The 24,038-nt window shown below is 33.4% G+C and overlaps 4 protein-coding genes across 7 annotated transcripts; all 4 read right to left on the bottom strand.

Annotated features, from left to right (window-relative positions):
• Positions 1 to 75: 75 nt before the first annotated feature.
• Positions 76 to 2,294, bottom strand: LOC146531110 (uncharacterized). Its single transcript, XM_085199085.1, has 4 exons — positions 1,888 to 2,294; positions 1,248 to 1,424; positions 694 to 844; positions 76 to 602 (listed from the first exon to the last, which is right to left on the bottom strand). The coding sequence occupies exons 1-4, from the start codon at positions 1,984 to 1,986 to the stop codon at positions 466 to 468; spliced, it is 564 nt and encodes a 187-aa protein (XP_085055211.1). The 5' UTR covers positions 1,987 to 2,294; the 3' UTR covers positions 76 to 465.
• A 1,223-nt stretch (positions 2,295 to 3,517) lies between these two features.
• Positions 3,518 to 7,814, bottom strand: LOC146531109 (uncharacterized). Its single transcript, XM_085199008.1, has 4 exons — positions 7,601 to 7,814; positions 6,307 to 6,474; positions 5,333 to 5,474; positions 3,518 to 4,982 (listed from the first exon to the last, which is right to left on the bottom strand). Exons 1-4 carry the CDS (start codon positions 7,685 to 7,687, stop codon positions 4,819 to 4,821), a joined length of 561 nt encoding a protein of 186 aa, XP_085055134.1. The 5' UTR covers positions 7,688 to 7,814; the 3' UTR covers positions 3,518 to 4,818.
• A 3,213-nt stretch (positions 7,815 to 11,027) lies between these two features.
• On the bottom strand, positions 11,028 to 16,766 carry LOC146531108 (uncharacterized). Of its 3 annotated transcripts, none has more exons than XM_085199006.1 (6): positions 16,639 to 16,766; positions 14,599 to 14,814; positions 13,863 to 13,962; positions 12,942 to 13,181; positions 12,290 to 12,419; positions 11,028 to 11,711 (listed from the first exon to the last, which is right to left on the bottom strand). In XM_085199006.1, the coding sequence occupies exons 2-6, from the start codon at positions 14,661 to 14,663 to the stop codon at positions 11,254 to 11,256; spliced, it is 993 nt and encodes a 330-aa protein (XP_085055132.1). In that variant the 5' UTR covers positions 14,664 to 14,814; positions 16,639 to 16,766; the 3' UTR covers positions 11,028 to 11,253. The 3 variants fall into 3 exon arrangements, with proteins under 3 accessions (XP_085055132.1, XP_085055131.1, XP_085055133.1); XM_085199005.1 differs by lacking the exon at positions 16,639 to 16,766 and adding an exon at positions 15,902 to 16,068; XM_085199007.1 differs by lacking the exons at positions 14,599 to 14,814; positions 16,639 to 16,766 and adding an exon at positions 15,902 to 16,075.
• A 676-nt stretch (positions 16,767 to 17,442) lies between these two features.
• On the bottom strand, positions 17,443 to 22,294 carry LOC146531107 (uncharacterized). Of its 2 annotated transcripts, none has more exons than XM_085199002.1 (8): positions 21,835 to 22,294; positions 21,407 to 21,798; positions 20,961 to 21,031; positions 20,310 to 20,463; positions 19,602 to 19,701; positions 18,917 to 19,165; positions 18,403 to 18,532; positions 17,443 to 18,154 (listed from the first exon to the last, which is right to left on the bottom strand). In XM_085199002.1, exons 4-8 carry the CDS (start codon positions 20,372 to 20,374, stop codon positions 17,688 to 17,690), a joined length of 1,011 nt encoding a protein of 336 aa, XP_085055128.1. In that variant the 5' UTR covers positions 20,375 to 20,463; positions 20,961 to 21,031; positions 21,407 to 21,798; positions 21,835 to 22,294; the 3' UTR covers positions 17,443 to 17,687. The 2 variants fall into 2 exon arrangements, with proteins under 2 accessions (XP_085055128.1, XP_085055129.1); XM_085199003.1 differs by having other exon boundaries at positions 21,412 to 21,798.
• Positions 22,295 to 24,038: the final 1,744 nt, after the last annotated feature.

The following is a 24,038-nucleotide window of genomic DNA, read 5'->3' as shown; positions in this document are numbered from 1 at the left end:
GAGTTTACTCATATATACAAAATCATAAAAATGTTGCTTTAAGGGTACTAAATGCTGAAAGTAGGTACTCAAATATCGACGGAGCTCTTGGATCATTTTCTAATTTTTAAATTTATTACTTTATTGAACAGCTTGCTTAATACTAACTTATACTTTAATTAGCTCCACCGAGCTCTACACAGAGACCGTATAGACTATATTACACTACATGATAATATTTTATTGAAACTGCAAATATACATTTACATGTCACATAATAGAACAGTACGTGTTGTACAGCCCGAAGGACTGCAAAACGATTGTGGGTTCAACTCCCTCGTCCAGGAAAGCATTCTCACCTCGCTTTAGTAAGAATATAAACTGTAGAGTCGTTGCTTTTTATACAATGCTAACATTTGTCTAATATTAACAAAGATTTACTAATTAATTCTTAAATTTTATTGAGTTTAACTATATTCAGTTATTTCAAAAGGGATTTCTTCCAACTTGTAGAGGCGTATCAACCATGACTTCTGCCGCGTGGTTGACATAACACAGACGGGTGCTCTGGCGGATCTTCAACAGCTCGCTTCTAACTAGTAGCAGAAGATAGACTTGGAGTCCTGAAAGTTAACAGAACTTGGAGTCTTGAAGGTTAACCGAGGTCTTCATATATTAATATTACGAAAAAAATATTAAAATTTATAATCTTACCTAAACTAGTGAGAACAAAAGAACATTCCAAAACAAAATACGCCCAATACCGATATAGTTCTTGATGGCGCACCACTATGAATGTAACCAGCGACGCGAGCGTGGTGGTGATACCATAGTAGTAGTAAGCTCGCATTAACTGTGGTCTTTTCTGAAATCAAAATAATAAGAAACTAGCTGGTACCTGCGGCTTCGTCCGCGTGACCTACGGTTTTCTATACAATACCTCAGCCATGTATGGTATACCAAAAAAGTGTGAGCACTTTATGAAATATTATTTATTTTATACTTTAAACTTATTGCTACTTGTTTACTTGCTTGCATTTCCTGCTGATTACGGCTGACATGTGACTGTAAACACGGCAGGTTATGGGTTCGATTATTACTCTAGACAATGAATATTTAATATTTTCATCACTTCGCTGTTGTGTTGAGACGCGCTACACACTCTGTAAATAGTCTATCTGCATACATTGACATACTACTTTTAAAATATGATAATTATTCTCGCCAAAAATATTTATATTTAATATATGAATATAAGTTTATAGTACCTTATGAGCTCCCACTAGAAGTACAACGTTAAACACTATCTCCGCCGTGTAGAGTATCAGCGCAAACCAAATCTGAGAGTAGAAGGAGACGCCCTTGTACAGCGCCATGGTGTGGTAGGTTGAAACATTTTTAAAACTTACGAACGCTTCCAACGCCACCACCAGTATGGAGAAAATCTGGAAAAGAAATTTAAAAATGGCATATTTGTCTACATTTACGTTATGCAATCTTTATTAACATTGATTGAGGCTGTCGTGGCTCGGTGGCAGGAGGGTGTGACTGCAGGCACAACGGTTGTGGATTAATCTTCACTCTAGCAACCAGGCAAAGCGAGGCATTAAGTTCCACCACTACCAAAATTTAAAGTATTTATAAAAAAAAATTCTAACAAGTATGCTTATTACACTGTACAAGAATATTTGCAGCATGAACATGTATGGAATTAAAGTCTATTGAATGTCAGGCAGGATATTATATATATATGTATATATATTTAAGTTCGGCATACAGAAAAATAAAGCTTCACATACTACTATTTACAATTTCAAATTAAAATAAATAAATAAAAGAAGACTAAGAAAGACTAAGAAAGTTGAATTTGATATTAAAAAGTAATTTTGTAGAGAAAGTAAAACTCACCAAGTTAATATATCCGAAAACAAGGATGCCATGCCGTAACGGTACACAACAGCAGCACCGCCTGCACTCTGGTATTTCCAAACGCATTCTTATTATCATTCACTTATATCAAGGAAAAACCCTTTAAAAATACTTCCTTAGCCATCAAAAATTTTGGTTATTTTAATATTTAAAATAATATCTGCTATTAAATCGTTGATAATTTCAAAACCCACGATTAGAATTAAACCAAAATTTGTCCGAATCACCAATTTTTAGCAGAAAGTGCAGTTCAAAGTATAATAGTTGAGTACCGACAGGTAAAGTCGTACCTAAATCTGCCCGTGACTTCACTCGCAGCCGCGTACAATTGACGTTGGCCACATTATCCTATTTAGCGATGAAGGCGGATATGCGGAATTGTCCGCGTTGTCCAGCTCGCGCCTACTGGACGCCACTTGTGTGACCGGGACTATGTCTGATTGTAAATGCAATGGATGTGGCTTCGATCCCCACTCGGGGCAATGTTTATATTTGATAGTTTTTGTGATATATATATTCACGCATTTCTAAAGGGGTACACGTTTATCTTCTATCTATATCTATCTATATATATAAAATCGAAAGGTCACTCACTCATCACGAAATCTCAGAAACTACATGTGCTAGGAATCTCAAATTTTGTATAGGAGTTACTTATAGGACGTAGGTGGTCACTAAGACGGGAATTTGCAATATTCGATTTCTAAGGGGTTGTTTTTGGGGGTGAAAGTTTGTATGAAACGTCGTTACTACATATGCTAGGATGCAAATGCAATGCAAATCTCAAATTTTGCATGGACGTCACTAGGACGTAGTCATGGAGACAGAAATTAATAATAACATAGTTCACGCGGGTGAAATCGCGAGCAGGCCGCTAGTTATATATAATAGGGACTTGGACCGCAAAGCAAAAAGGAATCTAATGTTGAGATATTCTATTCTCTGCTTTCAGCGTAATTTTCAAGACATTGCCTTTTAAGTGGTGAAAAAGGATCGTTTAAACTAATTTAAATACAATAATTTCGCCTGGGTGAGGACCGTACCCACAACAGGGAGTGTTTACATTCACGAGGTCTCCCCCTGCATTATTATTCATTGAATTCCGTAAAAACAATATTTTTATCTTATTTTTTAGCTTCACGCTGTACCTGGGGGTACGTAGCATGGCAGGCAGAAGAAACCTTATGTTAAACCATTTCGTTCCCATTTAAGCATTCCTGTTCTCCACTTTCCACCGAATTACTTACTTACTTAACTTCACGTTATATTCCTAGCGGGGTAGTCCAAGAGAACGGAGCGCCAAACGCTACGGTCTCTACATACCTCTTTCGCCTCGTCCACTGTCATCAACCTCTCACCCACACTACATGCCGGTCACCCTCGATCTGATCTCATATTCTTGTATCATAAATATTCTTAAATGTGTGATTGGACCGGAACTTGCAAGTAGCAAATTCATGCTATCGTCTTTCCTTGTTTCTCAGATAAGAATATTTTTAACAGACTAAAATCTGAACGAGAACGAACTGAGGGTTTAATAGTCCGAAGATGATTTATTTAAAGAAAAAAGAAAAGGGCACTATTCATTTGTACAATATAAACGCACACATTATTATATAAATATTATTAATTTATTACTTTTAAAAATTAGTCTTACTTCTAAAATAATTTAATAAGTCAATTGATATACAATTTTGTACATTTTTTCATTATAAAACATAGTATAACAACTTTAATTCAGCATGAGTATTTAAATCAATGGAACTTAAAACATATAAACTATATAAAGATCGCCATAGTCTCTCACAACTGCCTCACAAGTCCCCGTTTTAGATCTGAACAGTAAACGAGAACTAAGAACTAAGTAAACGAGATCTTATCAAACAGTTATGAGGTGACATTCAATAAAACCATAACACAGCCAGCCATTCTATTCTTATATATTTTAAGCATTGGAATTATTTAAAAAATAAACAAAACACAGGTATGCAGGTGCAGTATGCAGATGCACCGCCCGTGACACAACGCCGTGCCTGTTACCAGAGCGGGGGAATCAAATAATTCAATTTCCCGAGCAGGAATCGAATCTACACTTATATCCATATAAATATATAGGCAGGATTTTAATTTAAATGTAATAAAGTAAATCACAAATTCGAAAGTGTCTTTTTTACACAGCTACAGGTCTACTACTCTCTACGCTGTACTCGTAGCTTCATTTCTAGATCAAGACCACTTTCCTGTGTTAAAACTAATCATAAAAATAAAAATAGCTACGACGATACTCAACATGTGCAAGATGTTTAATAGTGAGTGAGTCATTAACCTGCCAAGTTCCTTGTAGAGGATCTCTTCGAAACAAAGTACGATCTCAACTGTGGAGTACTAAAATAAATTAAATAATTCTCTTTGGCATTCTATTGTGTGTTTAACATTAGTTCAAATGTACATCTTGATCAAACCTACACTTAGCTAAAGTATTTAAAATTTTACTTTAACAATTGATTAAATTTGAAATCTTAATAAAAATGACCTTGTATATAATTAAAAAACGTACTTTTATATATATTTAAGTAAATAACTATAGATGCCTATGCTATTATTGTATACCTTTGCAAAAAATAAATTAACCATGTGTTGGCTCATATTGCAAGCTTCTAAGAAAATTATACCAAATTTAGAATTTGATAATTAACATAAAGTATGAAACTTGTAAGATAACAATGATAAGATAGTGAAATGATCTTAAAGTTAATTATTATCAGTAATTGCTTAGTCCAAAAACTTAGTGATTTTTTTAATATATATTTTTTTCGCTAACAGCTTTTACCAACGGCTTCGCCTGCGTGGTCAGGTCAGTTCTTTAGTTTTATAAAATTAGTATCTAGAAGTAAATTTTAAGCTGTTAGCCTAAGAATTTTCAATTGGTATGACTATGCTTGGATAAATCCCGTTGGTTTCTACTTTAACTTCTCCGTCAATGAACTGTTGAAGCTGATTCTCGTAAGCTCCTCCTGAGTTTTCCATTTTCTTTATTAAACTTCTGACTAGGAACAGTAAGTACAAATTGAGACCTGAAAAAGAAACATTGTGGCATATATTAATGAGAAAGTTAAGAACAGATATTTTTTAAAATTTTTATAGTATTTTGGATATTAAAAATTTATCCCACAAGAAGTTATTTTTGTATTGTATTTAAACATATTTATAATTTATGATGATATATAAGTAAAGATACCGATATATTGTGTGCCGAGTGGGGGAATCTTTTCGTGTTCGTAACAAGACGAAGCCCGAGAACGAGGAAGTGAAAAAAATGTATTACGCGAATGGGAATCGAACTCAGAACCATCGCGCTTACACTCAAACGATTTACCTTACTACCGCTTTATTCTAATAATTAATATGAATATTATATACTTACATAGGCCTGTGAAGAACAATCCCACGAGCTCAAGAATGTCGAAATATCCAGAAGCGGTTACAGATACTATCTCCAATATGACCAGCGCTCCGGTCGTCGCCATCATGTAGTAGTAGAACACCCGGATGTACGAAATGATTTGCTGAAAATATAAAATGTTTTATTTAAAACAATGTGTTATACTAAACTTGTCGTCGTCCACAACTTAAAACAAAACATTTTATTTAGATCCCTGAGGAATTTCGGGGAATCCTATATGACTAACTTCACTTGTATTAGGCCTGTAAGTATAAAGCACTATCATCATTAAAAGTGATCTTGAGATGCTATTTTAATAATAATCTTTGATTGAAAACGGCATCTCAAGATCGATCTCATGATTGAGAGCTATTTATGAATACGGGCCCAAGTGCAGTAGTTTCATATTTTATATATTAGATTGTCTATACAATTTTGACATTGAATGTCACGATGTAAAGTTGTCTATATTTAGAACAATTAATGCAACAACAAAAGAGCTTGTGTTTATTTCCATTTATTTTTGGAACTTTTTTTACTTAACTCATGAAAGAGATTGATTAGTCACTAAATTTAATCAAGAAATGAAAAGAATGAATGAAAAGAATTCTGTTTAAAATCATTAAAAATATATAGGTATTATTTGCGTGTATCTTTCAATTTACAGTGTACTTGGTAGAATTGTTGGCTGGTATCGTATGTAATTTGAAACCTACAGTGGTATACCCTGTAATATCTCATTCGTTTGGTGTTCGCCACCGCGTGATGTGATGTCATGTTTATCATTGAACTGCCCTTGAAAAGGACATTCTTTAATTTCACAGAAATTGTTATTGTGGGTTCGATAGCTACTCGTACGAGTCAGAAAGAAACCCACGAGCAGCGTTCAAATGGACAAAAACTAACTTATTAATAGTTAAGTTAGACTCCTGCTAAGTTGTTATTTTGATAGTTACCCTATGCGCTCCATACACCATCAATGCATTAAACACTATATCAACACAGTATATCGCGAGGCAGAATTTGTCTTCAATGTTGGAAGTCACTCCGTGGTACACGAGGATCACGTCCGCGTCGTGGTGCACGGAGTAACTGTACACTCCCACCATAAACGCTGAGAAAAGCTGGAATTAAATTAAAATATGTTAAATTACATTTTCTTCCTCTCGTCTTTGTAACACCTGATGCTAAGACACTCCGTTGTCCACCCTCCGAGACATAATGTGTTCAATGACGATACCAAAGCGAAAACAAAGTAATTCATTTTGGGAATGGAAGTTGAACCCAAAGTAGTTGTGTTTACTGCGAGATGATGTGCCACTGCGCCGCAACGGCCTTAACTATATATTTTTCATTTAAAACATTCTAATGAATTATATTGCAAATGTTAAATATAAATATGTAACTCCTTCACAGAAACATTGACCAGATACAATTTTAATTAAATGTATTGTTAGAACAATTTAAGAACGATCACCGCAATAAAGTTTGTTAGTGAATAGTTGTTTGATTGTTTTGGGCCTATGCTACTGTTGTAAAGCGGTTAGCCCGCATAGCAGAGTGGACAGTCTACACTGCTATATGCGTGATACAGCGTGGAGCTGTTTGTTTGCGACCTGCGATGTAGAGATATACGTCCTTCAAGTATCTGTTTACCTAGTACGGGTTCTATCTAGTTTGGGGTCACACGGTCGAGTGTAAAGTTCATTTACTACGTAATAAGCGGAAAGACGTTAAACAATTTCTACGAAAAGATAAGATGTAGGTACCCTTGAAAGTAAAATTAAAAGAACCATTTAAATATGTCATCATAATATTCAACTATTACTAAATTAATGATATTTTTCAATGAACAACGGAAAACGTAAAAAATTCTGGGAAAATTAATGGTGTGGCGCAGTGGCATCTAAATATAAACGCGAATTTTGTGAACTCTATTCTGCCACTCAGGGGATTGAATTATTTTCATTACATCCATTTTCCAATATTTTACTAATTAACTTTGACAACCTATTATAAATTATTAAAACCCCATTTATTTTGTTAAAACATAATGTAAATAACTTTCATTCATTTAATAAATATCCGTAACAAGTAAGTTATTGGCTCTAAGCACGACGATTATGGGTTCGAAGTCCCCTTGGAGGAATGAATTATATTCATTTTCTTGCTCTTGTAAGATAAGAAGGCAAAGAGCAGCGTTGGGTTCCGACCCGACCGATACAATTTAATTTATTTTAAAATACTTACAATATTTAAATATCCAAACACTAAAACGCCTCTTCTCAAAGGCATGCAGAAGCAGCATCTTCCAAACTCTGGTAGTTCACAGAACATTTTTGTATAATGTACACAAAGTGTCTAAATAATAATAACTTGTGTAATAATAGTGTTGTCTAATATAAACGTAAGGTCGAAGTTCGACGTCCGTCCAGTGCGGTCTCAATGAACTCACTGCACTAATGTCAGTCAGATATAGTTTTATACGCGCGTTGGAACATACTCGCTATTTTGATAAGATACGTTGTTTTGTGTTTGTGTTACGTATGTCAGGGATTTTTGCTTCCGTTTTTCGGGAAAAATATGTTATTTCATTACAATTGTGGTAGACAATGTAATTTTATACTGTGATAAGTATCATTTTCAGTTTTCCCGTGTATATTATATATTGTAGACTACTACTTATATTTTTCACGCATTTTCCACTGAATGTTCAAGGGATTTCGTATTAAGTAGCGAAACTCAACGTCGTGCTTTTGCATTAGTATCAGAGAGATGAAATAAAAATATCAATAAATAATTCCCTCGATGAGAATTGAATCCACCACCATCACATTACAGTCACACCACAACCGCTTGACTGTACTGTACCGCCTGCATGTAAGGCAGAGGAAGCCTAGTGTTAAGTGACTCCACTCTCCACTTTCCGCCGAATTGTTGGCAATCTAAGGCATTGCGTGTTGAGTAGCGAAACTCAATGCCGCGCTTTCACCACCAGAGCGAAAAAAGGAAAATATTAAATATTTTATTTCCTTTTTCGAGTGGAATTTTGTTTTTTGCTTCTGATCTTTATTAACTAATTAGATTTTAAAGGGTCTATAAATATTTATTTATCCAGTATATTATGTCTTACGCCTAGTCGCCACAAAAATTGCTTGTGTTTAATCCCTGAAATAGCTTATTTATAGTCCAAACTAAACTAAAATTGAGGGTGTATAATTTTCGGAGCACAATGCCGCGGAGCGGAAGTAGCTCATTCACTCCATTAGAGTACAATTTACTTTATATTTCGTTCACATTGTCATTAGTCGGGGTACTGATGACCTTTTAATATTAATATTGCAATATTATAATACATGTGACTTTGCACATGTGCTGGGCTATACGTACGCACATAATGAATCTTTGATATTCCTGGATTTATTGATTATTAAAAAAACACTTATCTCTTGGAAGACTATGTCTAATGTCTATCCATTACTGAACCCCTGAAAGATTGATGCGTACAACGGGCGAGAAGCGTCTTTATTTTATTAGTGGTTTAGCTGTTGTTCTATTTTTTTGAACATATTTTTTCCATTCATCGTGCTGCTGTAATTTGCCAGGCTCAAGCTGAATTTTGCATTTGTGTAATTGTCTCTAAAAGTAGATTCCGAAAATAAACGTTGTGATAATTCAGTTTATTATTAGGATCAAGAAAATAATTCCAACATGGAAGATATCAATTCTTACAGATATTGGAGAAGGTCATATTTGATTTTCTATTCGTCGTATGATTTCGAAAAATTATGTCACTTGAACGCACTTATTAACTACTTAAGCGCACAACTTATATATTATTACAGAGTCCCATAAAAGATCGTTAGCTATCGTTTGTTTATATTTACAACTGACAAATGAGATACAATTGAAGAAAACATACTAATTTATTTACAGTGATTAAAAATAATCTAATTATATTCTCAGAAATTGTTTGTAAGCAATATTGAGAAATGTCTAAAACATCGTCGCTACAAAATGTAAGTATTATAATTACATAGATTAACCATGATATGTTAGAAGCCACAGAATGTGGTTGAATACAGTAGAATATGATCTTAAAATCGAGTGATTTAATAATAACTTCTGAAGAGTTTTACTATTCTGCATCTGCCTTGATGATCAGACCAGCTCGACGGTAGCATACTATTGTATTGCCACTTAAGCTGCTAAGTTTCATGATGATGCAGTTACTACAAACATATCAAATCAATTGGACATTTTAAATCGGGCCCGACTGTGATCATATACTTTGTTCCTGTTTTGTGCGTTATGTTACGGTGTCAACATTTTTTGAAAATTATTATATATGTAATCAATAATAAAACAATTATTTATAAATTAATGAATACTTTATTCACGTTGAATTTAGGAGCAACTCTATCATATAAAATGAGCAAATAGAGTAAAAAAATATTAAACGAGTCAAACTGAGGACGAGCCGATATATACACTTACAATAAAAACAAACAGATCTATTATCAACAGTACTATCCACGTGGTTTTTACCAAACAAAACAAATATTGAATGTTATTGTAATTCGCAGATAACTGTAATCACTTCACGGAATGACATCGGGCAAACAGTTTCCGAGATGATGAACGTTAAACGCTTTGATAATACTGTTTCATTCATACGCCAGCATCCGCCCAATTCAATGGGGAAAATCATGGATAATCTCCAATTTTTCCTCATTTGATGCAATAGCGAAGTACGCAGAGAGAAACTAGTGTTATGACACTCGCTCGCTTCGCTTTCACATCCATTTTAATTGACTAACTTAATTGTTTGACCTTGCATTGACATGTGCCGGGACACAACGCCGTAATTAGTCAAACCAGACTGAGTAAAAAAATAATTTTTAAGTGTCTACTTCTTAATAATAGCGTTAAGTATTCTTTCGAGGTGTTTTTTGAAGAAGAATGTCGAAGATAGTAGTGAACTAGTGATAGGCCATCGTGGTGGAGCGGCACAGCATTCGTTGTGGGTTCCATTTCCACTCAATAAATTGAATTAGATTCAATTCTTTGATCTGGTATCAGAACAAAGCGCGGGATTGACGTCCGCCACTCTTCACGCAGTTTGTTAAAAATTAGATTTAATTGTTTTTATTGTTCCATTTACTACTCTGAACTGTGAAGTGCCTCGCGGTTTGATGATTTGACAGAACAGTGTGCCAGTTATTTGTTCAATTCTTTAGTTAAAAACTATTTAGTATTTGAATGATAATATTATGGTACGCTTAGGTAGTTTAGTACTAAGTCAATATTTATTACTATGGATATATAATCATTTAATTCCTTTGATTGGAGATCGAACAACAGCTGTAACTTGAACCATCATGGCTTGTTATGTTTTTGTGTTTATGATGATTGGATAAATCTTCTAATTAGTTTTAACATTTAATTAGTTAAGATAATTACTTACTTTATAATAAACACTAAAAAATGTCATCTTAAGTAGCACCAATTTCCTTGGCTACCTCATTGTCAATATTATCCCAATTTAAACATGAAGTGACTACCTACTCACTTGAGTCACATAATTTCTTGTTTGACCATTTACTCATAATATATAAAAATTATATGAATTCTATATATGTTTTTAAAGAACTTACGATCTAATGAAACAATCAAACTCGGTCTAAGTCTTTATTCGTTTTGTACGCTTCCAACGCTTGCCAAGCAAATTTGTCACACCTACGTTCTGTTCTTCAAAGAACAGTTCTACCTCTACTTCTACTTGGATCGATATATTTCTTAACTGCGAGATATGCGATTCATATCATTTGAAATACAAACTGATTTTTACATTATCGTAGCAGTCGTTTTAAACTTTAATTTCTTCTTTTCTATGTACTTCTTTACAATGAAGTATAACATCTATCTTCTAAGACGGGACTGGATCCAATATTCAATTGTGCCTTGTCGTATATAACTGGTTCATCGGAAAAATCTACTTTATTCAAAGGAAGATCTAGACTCAATGGTCTAGAATTACGAGGTCTAAGAACAGAAATTCCCCCTGCCACGCTTTCTACTATAGAAGTGGAGTCGATTGGTGTATTTTCATTTGTTTGTACATTTGGTAGCGTCGTTGATTGTGTAGAAATAAATACATCACTTCCAAGTGTGTTTCTGCGAACTGTACAAGTACAGGTTCTACAGTGTTTACCATTAGCAAGGGCAGTACATGGATATACTATCGTAGAATTCGCATCCGTCATGTTTGGTATTGTTATTGCATCTGGAACTAGTCTTGATTTACCCCTCAACTTCATATAATAGCTTCGTATTGCCAAAATGTTGTATAACTCAGATACTGCAAATTATGAAGTAAATTATGAATCAAATATCGAGAGAGAGAAAACCTTAGGAAATAAAAAGTATTAATGTTAAAAAACTTAATAAATAACATTCTCTCTTGTCAAATGAGTTCTATGACTATCTTTATGTTGGGTTTTATAATCTTTGAGTAGCGAAAATAAAGCAAACATGCAAAGATGCTAACAGCATAACTAAGTTGTAACAAGCGTATAAAATTTCGACATAGCTAGATGACAATATATTTTTAGTGGTCAGAGTGCTTGGACGGTTCAAAGCTCGCTGCTAAACTACTTTAAAACACTTATTATAGAAATCGAAATTAGAAAATAAAAAGTATTACTCAAATATTTGGTTTTATATTAGGCTTATTATGGTTTGCAATCTTACCTTCCAATTCTATTAGGATAAATAGAACCTCTCTATTATTAATATAATTAAGTTTTTCGTACTAATCTTATTTTAAAATTTATATTATGTGGGAAGTGACTTGGGTAATCGAAACACCTTTAACATATATTTATTTCCAAGGGACCAAGGGACCAGTCTCGAGGCTGTCAAAAAATACTAACTTACTGTGATTAATTATCATGATGATATTTATTTCGTAGCCGAAGAAAAAAAGATTGATGAAAGTTAAAAAGACTTCAATAAACCAGAGCGGTAAGTTTACGTAGAGGATGATTTTCAATGTGCGAGTGTGCTTCTGTAAAAAAAGGAGGTATAAAAACATTAAAACTATATAAAACATAAAAAGAAACGAAAGAATAAAAAATATACTGTGTTTGGACTTTAAGACATATATATTAGGAGCTTTTGGATAAAAAGGAACTATTAACAAAATTTTAAATAAATTGAGCTCTCAGAAATTCAATCTGTTTAAGCCTCTAAATAAGATTAACACATTGGAAGAGATCAACTAAGAACAGGATGTAAATGTAATAAAATGGCACGTATTAGGCAATAGCGCAATATGGCAATAGCGTCATTACCGGTGTGGTTACGATTATAATATTATATTTTATACATTTTAAATAGATCTAAGTGACCACTTTCAAATAATTGATAGAAGGCGGGCGGCGGGCCAGTGCTAACAACAACCAGTAAATGAATGCAGTTCTTTCAACTATAAAAGTGACGAGCGTTGCATAGTACCATCAGTGTCTTGAACATCATGAAAACAATTTTAAAAATATAACCCTATATTAATACATAGAAAAATACATACTGCATACACCGCGTACATTGTCCATGCCACAAATAGTATGTACGCTACTCTGAGCGACAACCATGCTATGCAATAAACTATCAAAGATTTGCAGAAAGCTAGTATCGTCGATCGATCTACAACATCTCCATTTATACGGCTTTCAAGAAAACTCATATTTCCCGATAAGATCATATCTCGTATTACAATTAATCCCCTCAAATAAATTACGTTGGGTACCAGAAAAAGAACCACTACAATCTGGAATAAAAAAAATATGATTAACTGCATCAATCTTCACTCCGGGAGAAGTTTAGAAAGTAATTATATGGTTTCAAATCTCAATGTCCAGTATTAATAAATAACAAATGAATAAATCGAGTAGGAGAATAGGTACCTTATTAAATGAGTTTTTAATGGTATTTCAGTAAGATAAATCTATTTAATTCGCATAAAATAAGAAATGGTTTTTATTTCCTGAAATGAAATCTCAAAAACATTTAATCTTTTTTTTATTTTTTATAACGAATGTAAATAAGGAGTCTATTTATTTGTCACTTACTAATACTGGATAATGGGATTTGAGCCTCGATGACACCTAAGTTCAACATTGTACTATTACAATATAGTGTAGTTGTGTCCGCTTCGCACGGGATGTGCTAATTGAGACCTTTCATTTGATACCAAATATGATAGAATTTCAGTTTACGAGTTTTCTAGTTTTCTATAAAAAGCGCCACAAAATATAATATGACGTCACACGACAATTGAAATTCAGCGATACCTCATTTGTCAAGTTACAGGAGAAGGGAGATACTCGTCAAAATCATAACCCTCCTTTTATTTTTGCCGTAGTCAGGTAAATAGACTAGGATTCTGTTGCACATATTTGTCTCCAAAAAAAAGAAACATTATGAAAATAAAATATATAACATTTTATACCGCAGTAATAACAGATCTAATATAGATCCCATGAGGGACGGTGCAGCACCCGCAGTACGTAGCTAGCTCCGGCCAGTTGCCGCTGTTGCACTTTTTCATTCTGAAATTAACAAAAGTTAATAACTGCTATGCGGAGATGTGCGGATGTCTACATAAAAACTATTCAAATGATTTTATTTTAAAAAGTGATAAATATTGCAAATATTGATTTTAATTTTCTTTTTATACTAGCGATCCTGGGCGGCTTCACCCTATACGAATAAATATTTGCTTGAATACGAATAAATAAAGCTTGAACTATACGAATAAATATTTTTCCATACAAACTTTCAACCCCTATTTCACCCCTTCACGGTTATTTTTTTTAAATCCCTTCTTAGTGGGTGTTCCCATTATAAAATAAAAATACGTCTAAATTTCACGTTTCTACCTTCCGCGATTACGGCTGTGCGTGCGTATCTCTATACCTTAATCAGTGGGAACATCTCCTTTTATAGGTAGATAAAAGGAGATAGATCTAGGTGAACGCATTTTAACTGGATCTCTATTTAACATGCATTTTCATCGTACCACCTCCTTCGTGTACTTTCCTTACAATTTAGCATCAGGACATGTTGGGAAAGCAATGTAATAAATCTCAAAAATACAAAGACCATATGGAAAGCGTTTAGAGATATACTAAAAACAGTAAAGGAGGTGAAAAACATTTGCGTGGTGTGTGAAATTAAAAAAATACCTCAACTTGATATAGGTCCAATCAATGGAACTGCAACATAATAGAACATTCTTGATTTTTTCCATTTTTGGCCCTCCCTTTTTGGAACTAGTTATAAAGCCAAAAGGCTCTTAAATCAAAATTGGTAGAACATAATCATAAATTCTTGATCCTAAAATTAAACTTTCCAATTTCTAGCCTCCGGTCCATGTTGTGATACAAGGCCACACATTTTACCTGAAAGAAGATAAATACTTTATCTATATATTTTTTTAAATATTGATGTTAATATGTAGTACCGCAGGTTCAGAGCGTCTGACTGTAAATGCTATAGTTATACCCATAACTCCATTCAGGAATAAATTATTTTTATTTCCCCGATCTGTTGAGTTACTCCACTCAACACGCATTTTCTGGACATCGATCAATCGGCGGTGCATGGGAAACGGAGTAAACTTAGATTAGAAAAATATTTTTAGAAAACGTTATCGAACAATATGACAATTGAGAATTGTGACTTGGAGCCGCGCCACTGTCCACGTATTACCACAAAACCGGAATATACTCATCACGGCTTCCAGCCCCTCCCTCCGCTTTATATTTTTATATTTTTTTTATATTTTTATTACACATGGGTCGATAGAAACAGGTGATAGAATTTCATTACTTTATCTTTAATTATAAACGGAGACTATTTTTTTTAAACTTGCCTTAAGAAAGTGCCACTTGTACCCATGAATCCAAGGCCAGGCCACAACATTACATGCTGTTTTTTTTTACCCTAAGTACCTTTTTAATTCCATAATGATATGAGATATATCTTACTTCCAGGTTATTAGCGATATAATACGTAGAAGATATACCAATGTACGTATTGTAGGTATGGTTATGTTATCTGTATATTTTTTATTTAGGTCTGTACGTAGTTATGTTTTGTTTTTATAAGCTTCACACTGGCAGGCAGGGGGAACCTGGGAAACTAGTGTTAACGTTAACGTTAGGTTAAGTTCCCCATTCGTATTTCGTCCCCATTAAGACGTGGGGACGAGAGAGATTGAGATGTTGCGTGTTAAGTAGCGGAACTCAAAGGGCAACCTTAAGTTATACTTCACGTTCACTTACATTCCTGGAATTGGTACGGAACCCTCCTTGGGAGAGTCTTACTCGCAGTTTACCGCGTTTTTTTATCTTTAGATACTTAAATATACAATTGGAATAAAAATATTACGCAATACAAGGAAAATCTCATTCGTACCCATGAAAAAGCCTAACCTTAATTTCGAATATCTTCTGCTCTTTTTAAGAAAAATAATAACAATCTTACCTACACTATCTGATCTTCAATTACTATTCGAACCTTGTACTTGTAGTTGAAAGAAGAAATGAAGTATTGAAGTTAATTTTCAACTAATACTAACAATAATATTGAATACATTCCACACATGAGAAGAACGCCTGTAAACTGTGGACATCGACTGTGGAACAGATATCAGCGTACACGCATAATCTTATCGATTCATAAATTGTATTATATTCAATAGTTCGAGATTTAGAATTAGTCGACCTCGGCATTTGTCAACAGAAAAAAACTCAATTGCATTCTTCTTAATTATGGAAGTATTAAAAGTTATTAGTTATAAGTTCTAAGCTGAACCATATTTAATGATTGCTTGAAATATATTAAAGAATCCTTAATCTTGTAATCTCTGTAATCAACATACAAAGTAACTTTTTTTCTATCATTAAAATATGTGGAGTGTTTTGATATAACACTGGTTATTTGACATTGTTTACGAATGATAAATAATACCAGTAAATTATAATATCTATAATATTACGCAGATGACCATTGTGCCGCTAACCTAATGTGACAACGGGACATCGTGTGTAATAATGTAAACCTTTACTAATAATATATCTACAATATATTATGAAAAGTTGCCTGTCATTGAATCACCAAAAACAAACCATGAAACAGATATACTATGGCTCGTGCCAGTCTCTTCGGACTTATTGTATTATTAGAAATCAATATTATATACTATTTATAGTACTTCTCACCCACAGCTCGCAGCATCGAATTTGCTTACACGGCTCTCCTGACACCCTGGCGTCCTCAACAGGCCAAGGTGGTCTGTTTTCTACTCGATCGATCATCATCAACTCAATCGATTAGTCTATGGATCAAGGTCTAGTATAACATCTGAAGAGGGACATGGAACAACAAGGTCTTGTATAAAATCTCCAGACTTCATACCCTTTTTATCTTATAGTTATATCTAATTTCCTTATCATATATATATTAATTACATTATTATTTACATACACAATTAATACCTATCATAAGAAAATATGATTTTTATCTTTACATTATTTTTATATTTTTTTATTTAGAGCTAAGGTGATAGGCGAGCTTTATATACATGTATATATAGCAGCTATACACGTGTATAGTTGATTGAAGATCGCATATCAATAAAACGTGAAGCAAAAACTTTGAACCCCTTTTTACGTGTAAATATATATATATATATATATATATATATATATATATATATATAGCCCATATCTCTTAAGATCTGTAAGAGATTGCCGCCCGCGATAGGCGCTACATTGAAAGCGTGCAGGACCAGACGAACTTTAGGGGAAGCCTACTTATACTGTATATACTATACATATATATAAAATATACTTTATGAACATTACGTAATTCATTGATTTAGATGACCTCTCGTTTCACAAATCACTAAAAGCTATACATATGTTATTTCTATTCAAAATTTCAACTAAGAAACATAAGTTATTGTTTTTGTGAGTATAATGAATTAAATTAAAAGGACTCTTACTCTCTAATAAAACGATCTATCTCTGTCTCAATCTTTATTTGTTTCCGTACACTTCCAACACCCCCAGTAGCTCCAAGCAAAGTGGCGCACCTACGTTCTGTCCCTTGCAAAACAACGTCTAGCATTATTTCCGCTTGGATCTTTATTTTTCTTAACGCGTAATATGCATTTTGAATCATTTTAAATATAAATTGATTTCCACATGGCATGCTTAATAGTTGTCTTAAGCTTTTCTTTTTCTTTTCTAGATATCTTTTGTTCTAGTTACACAGAAGTACAACATCGATCCTCTAGGACAGGACTGGATCCAACGTTTAATTGTGCCTTATCATATATAATCGGTTCATCCGAAAGATCTACCTTGCTCAAAGGCAGGTCTAGATTCAATTGTCTAGAACTACGAGCTTCAATAACAGAGGCTTCATCTGCCACGACACTTTCTACTACAGAATTGGAGTCGATTGGTATAATTGGGGGTTCATTTGTGGGTACATTCGGTGGCCTCATTGGTTGTGTAGAAGTAAATACATCACTTCCAAGTGTGCTTCTTCGAACTGAACAAGTACAGGTTCTACAGTGTTTACCATTAGTAATGGCTATGTATGGATATTCTGTCGTAGAACTCGTATCCGTCATGGTTGGAATGGCTAGAGCATCTGGCACCAGTCTTGATTTACCCCTCAACTTCATATAAAAGCTCCGTATTGCCAAAATGTTGTACAACTCCGAAACTGTAAGTTGTGATGGAAATTAAAAATTAATTTAAACACCATTTAAAATACTTATAATGGTAAACAGACATTAGAAAGTAAAACTCAAAAAAATTTTTTTTCGTATTATTATTATTTTAATAATTTATTTTAGGTGGTTAGCGACTCAAACAATTAAAATATTATTATTATTATAATTATGTTCGCTATAAAGCTTTTTTCCAATGGAAAGATTTATTTCTTGGCAGTATCTAAAAAATTAAACTCACTGTGACCAATTATCATGACAATTTTAATGTCGTAGCCGATGAAGAACAGGTTGACGATTGATAAAAATAACTCAATAAACCAAAATGGTACGTTTATGTACAGGATGATTTTCAATGAGCGAGTGTGTTTCTGTAAAAAACAGTAACATAAACATTATGCAGAACAGAAAAATTAACGTAATTATTTAAATAATTTAGTATATTTGGACTTTAAGACACGTATCTAAAGAGGTGGTAGATAAAACGAATCCGTTGACAACAAATTTAATATGAATTGATACATCAGAAATATAATCGATTTACGCCTGAAATTATGATTAACGAATTGGAAGCGATAAATAAAGTACGAGATGCAAATGTAATTAGAGGGCGCGTAGAAAATATTGTATAATACAATGTATATTGTTATTTCTGAGGTACACATCTCCACACAAAATCCCGGGTTTCCTTTGCCTACCCTGCTATACAGCGTGAATATACAAAAAACTTTAGTAATATGTAGAAAAATAGATACCGCGTAAACTGCATACATTGTGCACGCTGTAAACAGTATGTAAGTGCCTCTGAGCGATATCCATGCTATGTAATAAGCTATCAAAGCGTTGCAGACGGCAAGTATCGTCGCTCGATCTGGAAACTCTCCATTACCCCACTCCATATGGGCTTCGATAACACTCATGTTTCCCGCTAGTATAATATCTCGTCCTGTAATTACATCCCTCAAAAAAAATGCATTCGGCGTCAAAGTAAGAAGTATTACAATCTGGAATAAAAAACAAAATGTGGCGTTGAGTTTCTTAACTGAACAAACAATGTCTCGAAAATTAGATGAGAGGTGGAAAGCGGAGTGCGTTAACACTATGCTCCTTCTGTCTTTTCTTAGATTCACTAAAGAAAATGGAAACTAAAGTTTAGACATTCCGCCAAATAAAATATTTCATTTTTTCGAGTGGAAATCAAACCCACAAACATAGACGAAACACGACTGCTCTCTAAAGCCTCTATAAGAAGATATATTTGGTCATAATATTAAAATGAAGAGTTTAAGATTAGGTAATACACCATGTTTCAAATGGCGCCAAGTGGATGATGACCTACAAAAAGTTCATATATATATGGTACATTATATTTCTCCCAGCAAAAAAGTTGCATAAAAATCAAAGTATATATTTTATAAAAGTATATGTTAAGTTTTTTACCGCATTTATAACAGATCTAATATAGATCCCATGGGGGACAGTGCAGCACCCGCAGTACGTGGTTATTTCCGGCCAGTTGCAACTGCTGTACTTCTTCATTCTAAAATTAACAAATCTATAATGGGATGCCATCAACAAGTGGAGCAAAACAACATGTTAAATAACAATAGTTAAAGAAAAAATATTTTATTGAACGTAAAATTATGATTTATGCATGACCAGGTTATATTCTTAATGTAGCAGAGTTCCCCACTTTCCGTCGAATTCTGAAGATATAAGGAAAAGCGGTATATCAGGTGAAGGCAAAATTTTAACTGGACCCTTTATTAACATGCATTCTCTTATTGTCTCATATTATTTCTTTTTAACCTCCATTGTGTGGTCTCCATTCAACGTTACGTTGGTGAAGTGGTTTGTGCTAGACTGACACGTTCGGAACGCCGTATTCAAAGAATGGAATATAGAGGGAACAGGAGAAGAAATGATATAGTGAAGAAAAACTAATCATGGCAAGAGAAAAAATGGTAAGGAAGAAAGAAGAAAAATTTTGGTTGATTCGTTAATTCGATAATATCCAGAAAAAATTACCTTGATAATACAAGAACCATGAACCATGAAAGGCATGTGTGAACTGTCTGATAAAAGCATACGAGGCTAACAAAAGGGTGCGCCTGCCACTAAAGATAAAGTATGAAGCAAAAAACTTACCTTGCCTTGACATATGACCAATTAATGGAACTAGAACAAAGTAACATTTTCTTTATTTTCTCCATTTTTGGCTTTTGTTTTGGAGCTAGTAGTAGTGAATATAATCATAAATTCTTGATTTTAGAAATACATTTTCGAATTTCTAGTCTTGTACCTGAAATGTAAATTAGTACTTCAGTAATCATTTTAATACGCACACAGCAAAGTTAGCAAAGGGAACCTAGTCTTAAAACAATCCCTTCCCCATTTTTGGAGGCATTTTCCAAATTCTAGAGGCATTGCTTGTTGATTGGCAACGCCGCTCTTTGCTTTGACACCAGAGCGAAGATGAAAATATTATATATATCATTATCTCGAGGGGGAATTGAACGCCCGCCCGAGCCATGACTGGCCTCGATTAATAATGATCTTATTTATATTTAACCTCAATATACGAAAATGGGGCAGAGAGCAAGGAGCAGAGTTTCTTAGCATTATGTTCCCATTTGCCTATTCTGTTATATTACGCTAGAAAGCTATTTTATTTAATTTGTCTTAAGAAAGTTTGAAGTTATTTATTAGAATTGACAAGTTAAAAAATCCACCACATAAAACTTTGAGATTTAGTTCAATGAATTTTTAATTTACTTATTACATAAAATGACAGTTTACCTGTTTTCGTTGAGATAAAAGAATTCTGCAATTTTATCGCCTTTGCACCGGAAACCGGAAGTCGTCGAGGCCTGTCGAAAGAAAATAATTATCATTATCATCATTTTAAGTATCTGTATATATTTTTACGGTATATATCTATAATATATACAAATGTTATGGACCAAGTAATTTAAAGTGATATTAGTTATAACGCCCGGACAGTATGTATAAAATCTTAACTATATCGGACCAACTTATTAAATATTATCTAAATTATATTATCCATCACAATGTCTAGACATTATGAATAAATGCTAAGTGATTATTCAGCAATTTAATTATAAAGCTACGATTACCGCGAAACACGCGTTGACCAAATAGAGATTGAAATACTCATTGTTGTACATTGAAAGTGCAACATTATTTTCTTTTAAGAACACATATTAATGTGTTTAAGTATTTACTTAACCCGCCATCGATGCGTGTTGAGATTTAGGCCTCAGTTTACGCCCCCCGCAGTTACTTCTCTCCATAACAGCACCAAGAATGCAAGTTCCAAAGTTTTGGCTCCAAGCTGGTTTTTGAGGCCGGTGTCACCAAAAATGTAAATCAAAGTAACGACACCAATGACTGGTTAAAATAATGGTCGTGTTACTAGCAAGTAGTAGTAGTTCGTAGCTTCCCGCGCTTCTTATTTTTATTTACATAAATAGCTTCAAGCTTTATCCCTAGCGGGGTAGTCAGAGAGAACGGAGCTCCTTTCGCCTCGTCCACTGTCATCAACCTCTTCATACATGTCCTCCGGGGATCCTCATGCTTTTTATGTGACCTTCCTCCAGCTCCAGTATCTTCAATACTGTGTTTTCGAAGATCAACCGAGGTCTCCCCCTACCTCTCTTATCTTTTTTTTAAATTGTTTTATTTAATGTTGTTAATTGTATTTGGGAAACATTTAATGTTTATTTTTGTATGGTTACCTATACCTTCGTTATACACTTAAATATTTTTTTAATTCAAATCTTTTCCAATTTTATTTGAATTAAAATTTTTAATACACTGTTTTAATATCCATCTAATTACAGGCGTACGGCAAACATGGGTTTTCCCGCATTAATCACTATCTCTCGGGAATTCCAAGATAAAAATTAGTCCAAGTCTTTATAATCCCTCCCAGCAATTAGTGAAAGTCCCATAAAAATGAGTTCATCTGTTCTGGAGATTAGACTGGACAAAAAGAATAATATAAAAAACAGTCAAATCACTGAAAGAAAATTGCTTTTATTTTTTGTCACAAAATATCTTATCTATAACAAATACACATATATATGTATGTTGCTGATTTTTTTCGGAAGCAATGAAATTTTATATTTTTATAGTTTAAGTTAAGCAATTCGATGGCTTTCATTATGTTAATATGTATTTTAATCTGTTTATATTTTTTCCGAAAACTGCATTGAACGCCAGGATAAAATTTCCCCAAATAAGTTGCTATAAGTCTTAATCTACCAATAATACCAATTATTACCATTTATTACTTACTAGTACCTAACAGTTTAGTAGCTATCAATATTTCAAGTAATTTGTCTTTATCTGTTGTTTTGTATGGAAGCTACAATTAAAACCGAAATGAAACATGAAACAGATGTAGGGGAGAGCGGGGCTAAAAGTTACCGAGGTAAGTTGTTCCGATGGAAATAATTTCGCGGGGAAAAGTGATAGGAATATTTAGTAAACATATAGTGAAATGCAATGTGATAGCGCACCCATGGCCAGCATATTGAACAATCCAGTGGCACCCGATACCAGTGGAATAGCACGATTGTAAATATTTTAGCCACGTGCACGATTGTAAATATTTTAGCCTTTGATATTTTTGGTCTGTCTCACAAATTTTAACGATTAGCCTCGAGTATGTCAGTGTCTTTTTTACATATATCATCTACAATTTGGGAACACTATTTGTAAATGATTTATGTTTCCTAATCTTATTTAAATTTAATTTTTTTTCAACACGTGTTTTTGGGGCTAGATGTTGCCTTTTTTGGGGCATGTTGTGACCTCTGAAAAACTTCCGCCAATTCATTTGTACCAATAATGGGATGTAAATATTGTAATTTTTCATATTAAAATATTGTAATTTAGTGACATGCGGACTTATGCTCGAAAATCAACTCGAGGTTATGTGTCATATGAGTTGATGCAAAAAGCAGCAGATGTAGTTTTCAAAGAATAAGATAAAAACTGTTACCAAAGAATTACATATACATATTGAGCGCGAAAAGCTAAAGCTATAAAATCTTAGTTTATTATTTTGGTTTAACAAAATCAAAATAATTTTTATTTTATGTAAAATTATCTTTTACTTTTTAGTTCGTTGTTTTTCGGTTCGGTTTTTTTTTTGTTCAAAATTAATTCTTTTTACGATTTTAAGTGATAACTAACCTTAAAAGGCCACTTCTTAAACGAGTGTTGGTTGTTGAGGTAGTGGTTGTTAACGAGTGGCATTGGTTGTCCTATGTAAAACTTCACTCAATTAGGTATTATTTTTGTGGAAACTAACATTTTGGTATATTGACAAGATAATACATAAAAAGTATTCGGGCGAATTGGGAATCTCTCCCTTTTTTGAAGTCAGTTGAAAATGAAAACATCATATTTTTTTGAGGTTGGTTGAAAAGAAATGCAAACGATGGGGAATCTTACTTCTGACAATAATTTTAACAAAGTTTTTCCTTATAACTATCCAGTATAATTAAAATTTACCAAAATAAAAACAATTTTTCTCAATTTTGACCGGATTTTATAATCGGAACCAAACCAAACTTTCATCAAACTATCCTTGAAGTGTATCCTTTCAAATAAGAAAACAATCATTGGAATCGGTTGGCGTGATATTGAGTTATTCGTCATTTTGTCACCCAGTACAAATTTAATACTTATGTGATCTTCTCATATATACCATTGTCAAAAATAGATAAAAAAAAATTGGTTTCCACATGGGAAGCACTACCTTTCAAATAAAAAAAAACATCAAAATCAGTTTACCTAATCAAAAGTTATGAAGTAACATACATTAAAAAAACAGTCGCATTGATA

Source organism: Heliconius melpomene, chromosome 16 (genome assembly GCF_056956725.1).
Source record: "Heliconius melpomene rosina isolate 202511_hmr_F chromosome 16, ASM5695672v1, whole genome shotgun sequence".
Lineage (NCBI taxonomy): Eukaryota > Metazoa > Arthropoda > Insecta > Lepidoptera > Nymphalidae > Heliconius > Heliconius melpomene.
This window is presented reverse-complemented; position numbering and strand designations above follow the sequence as displayed.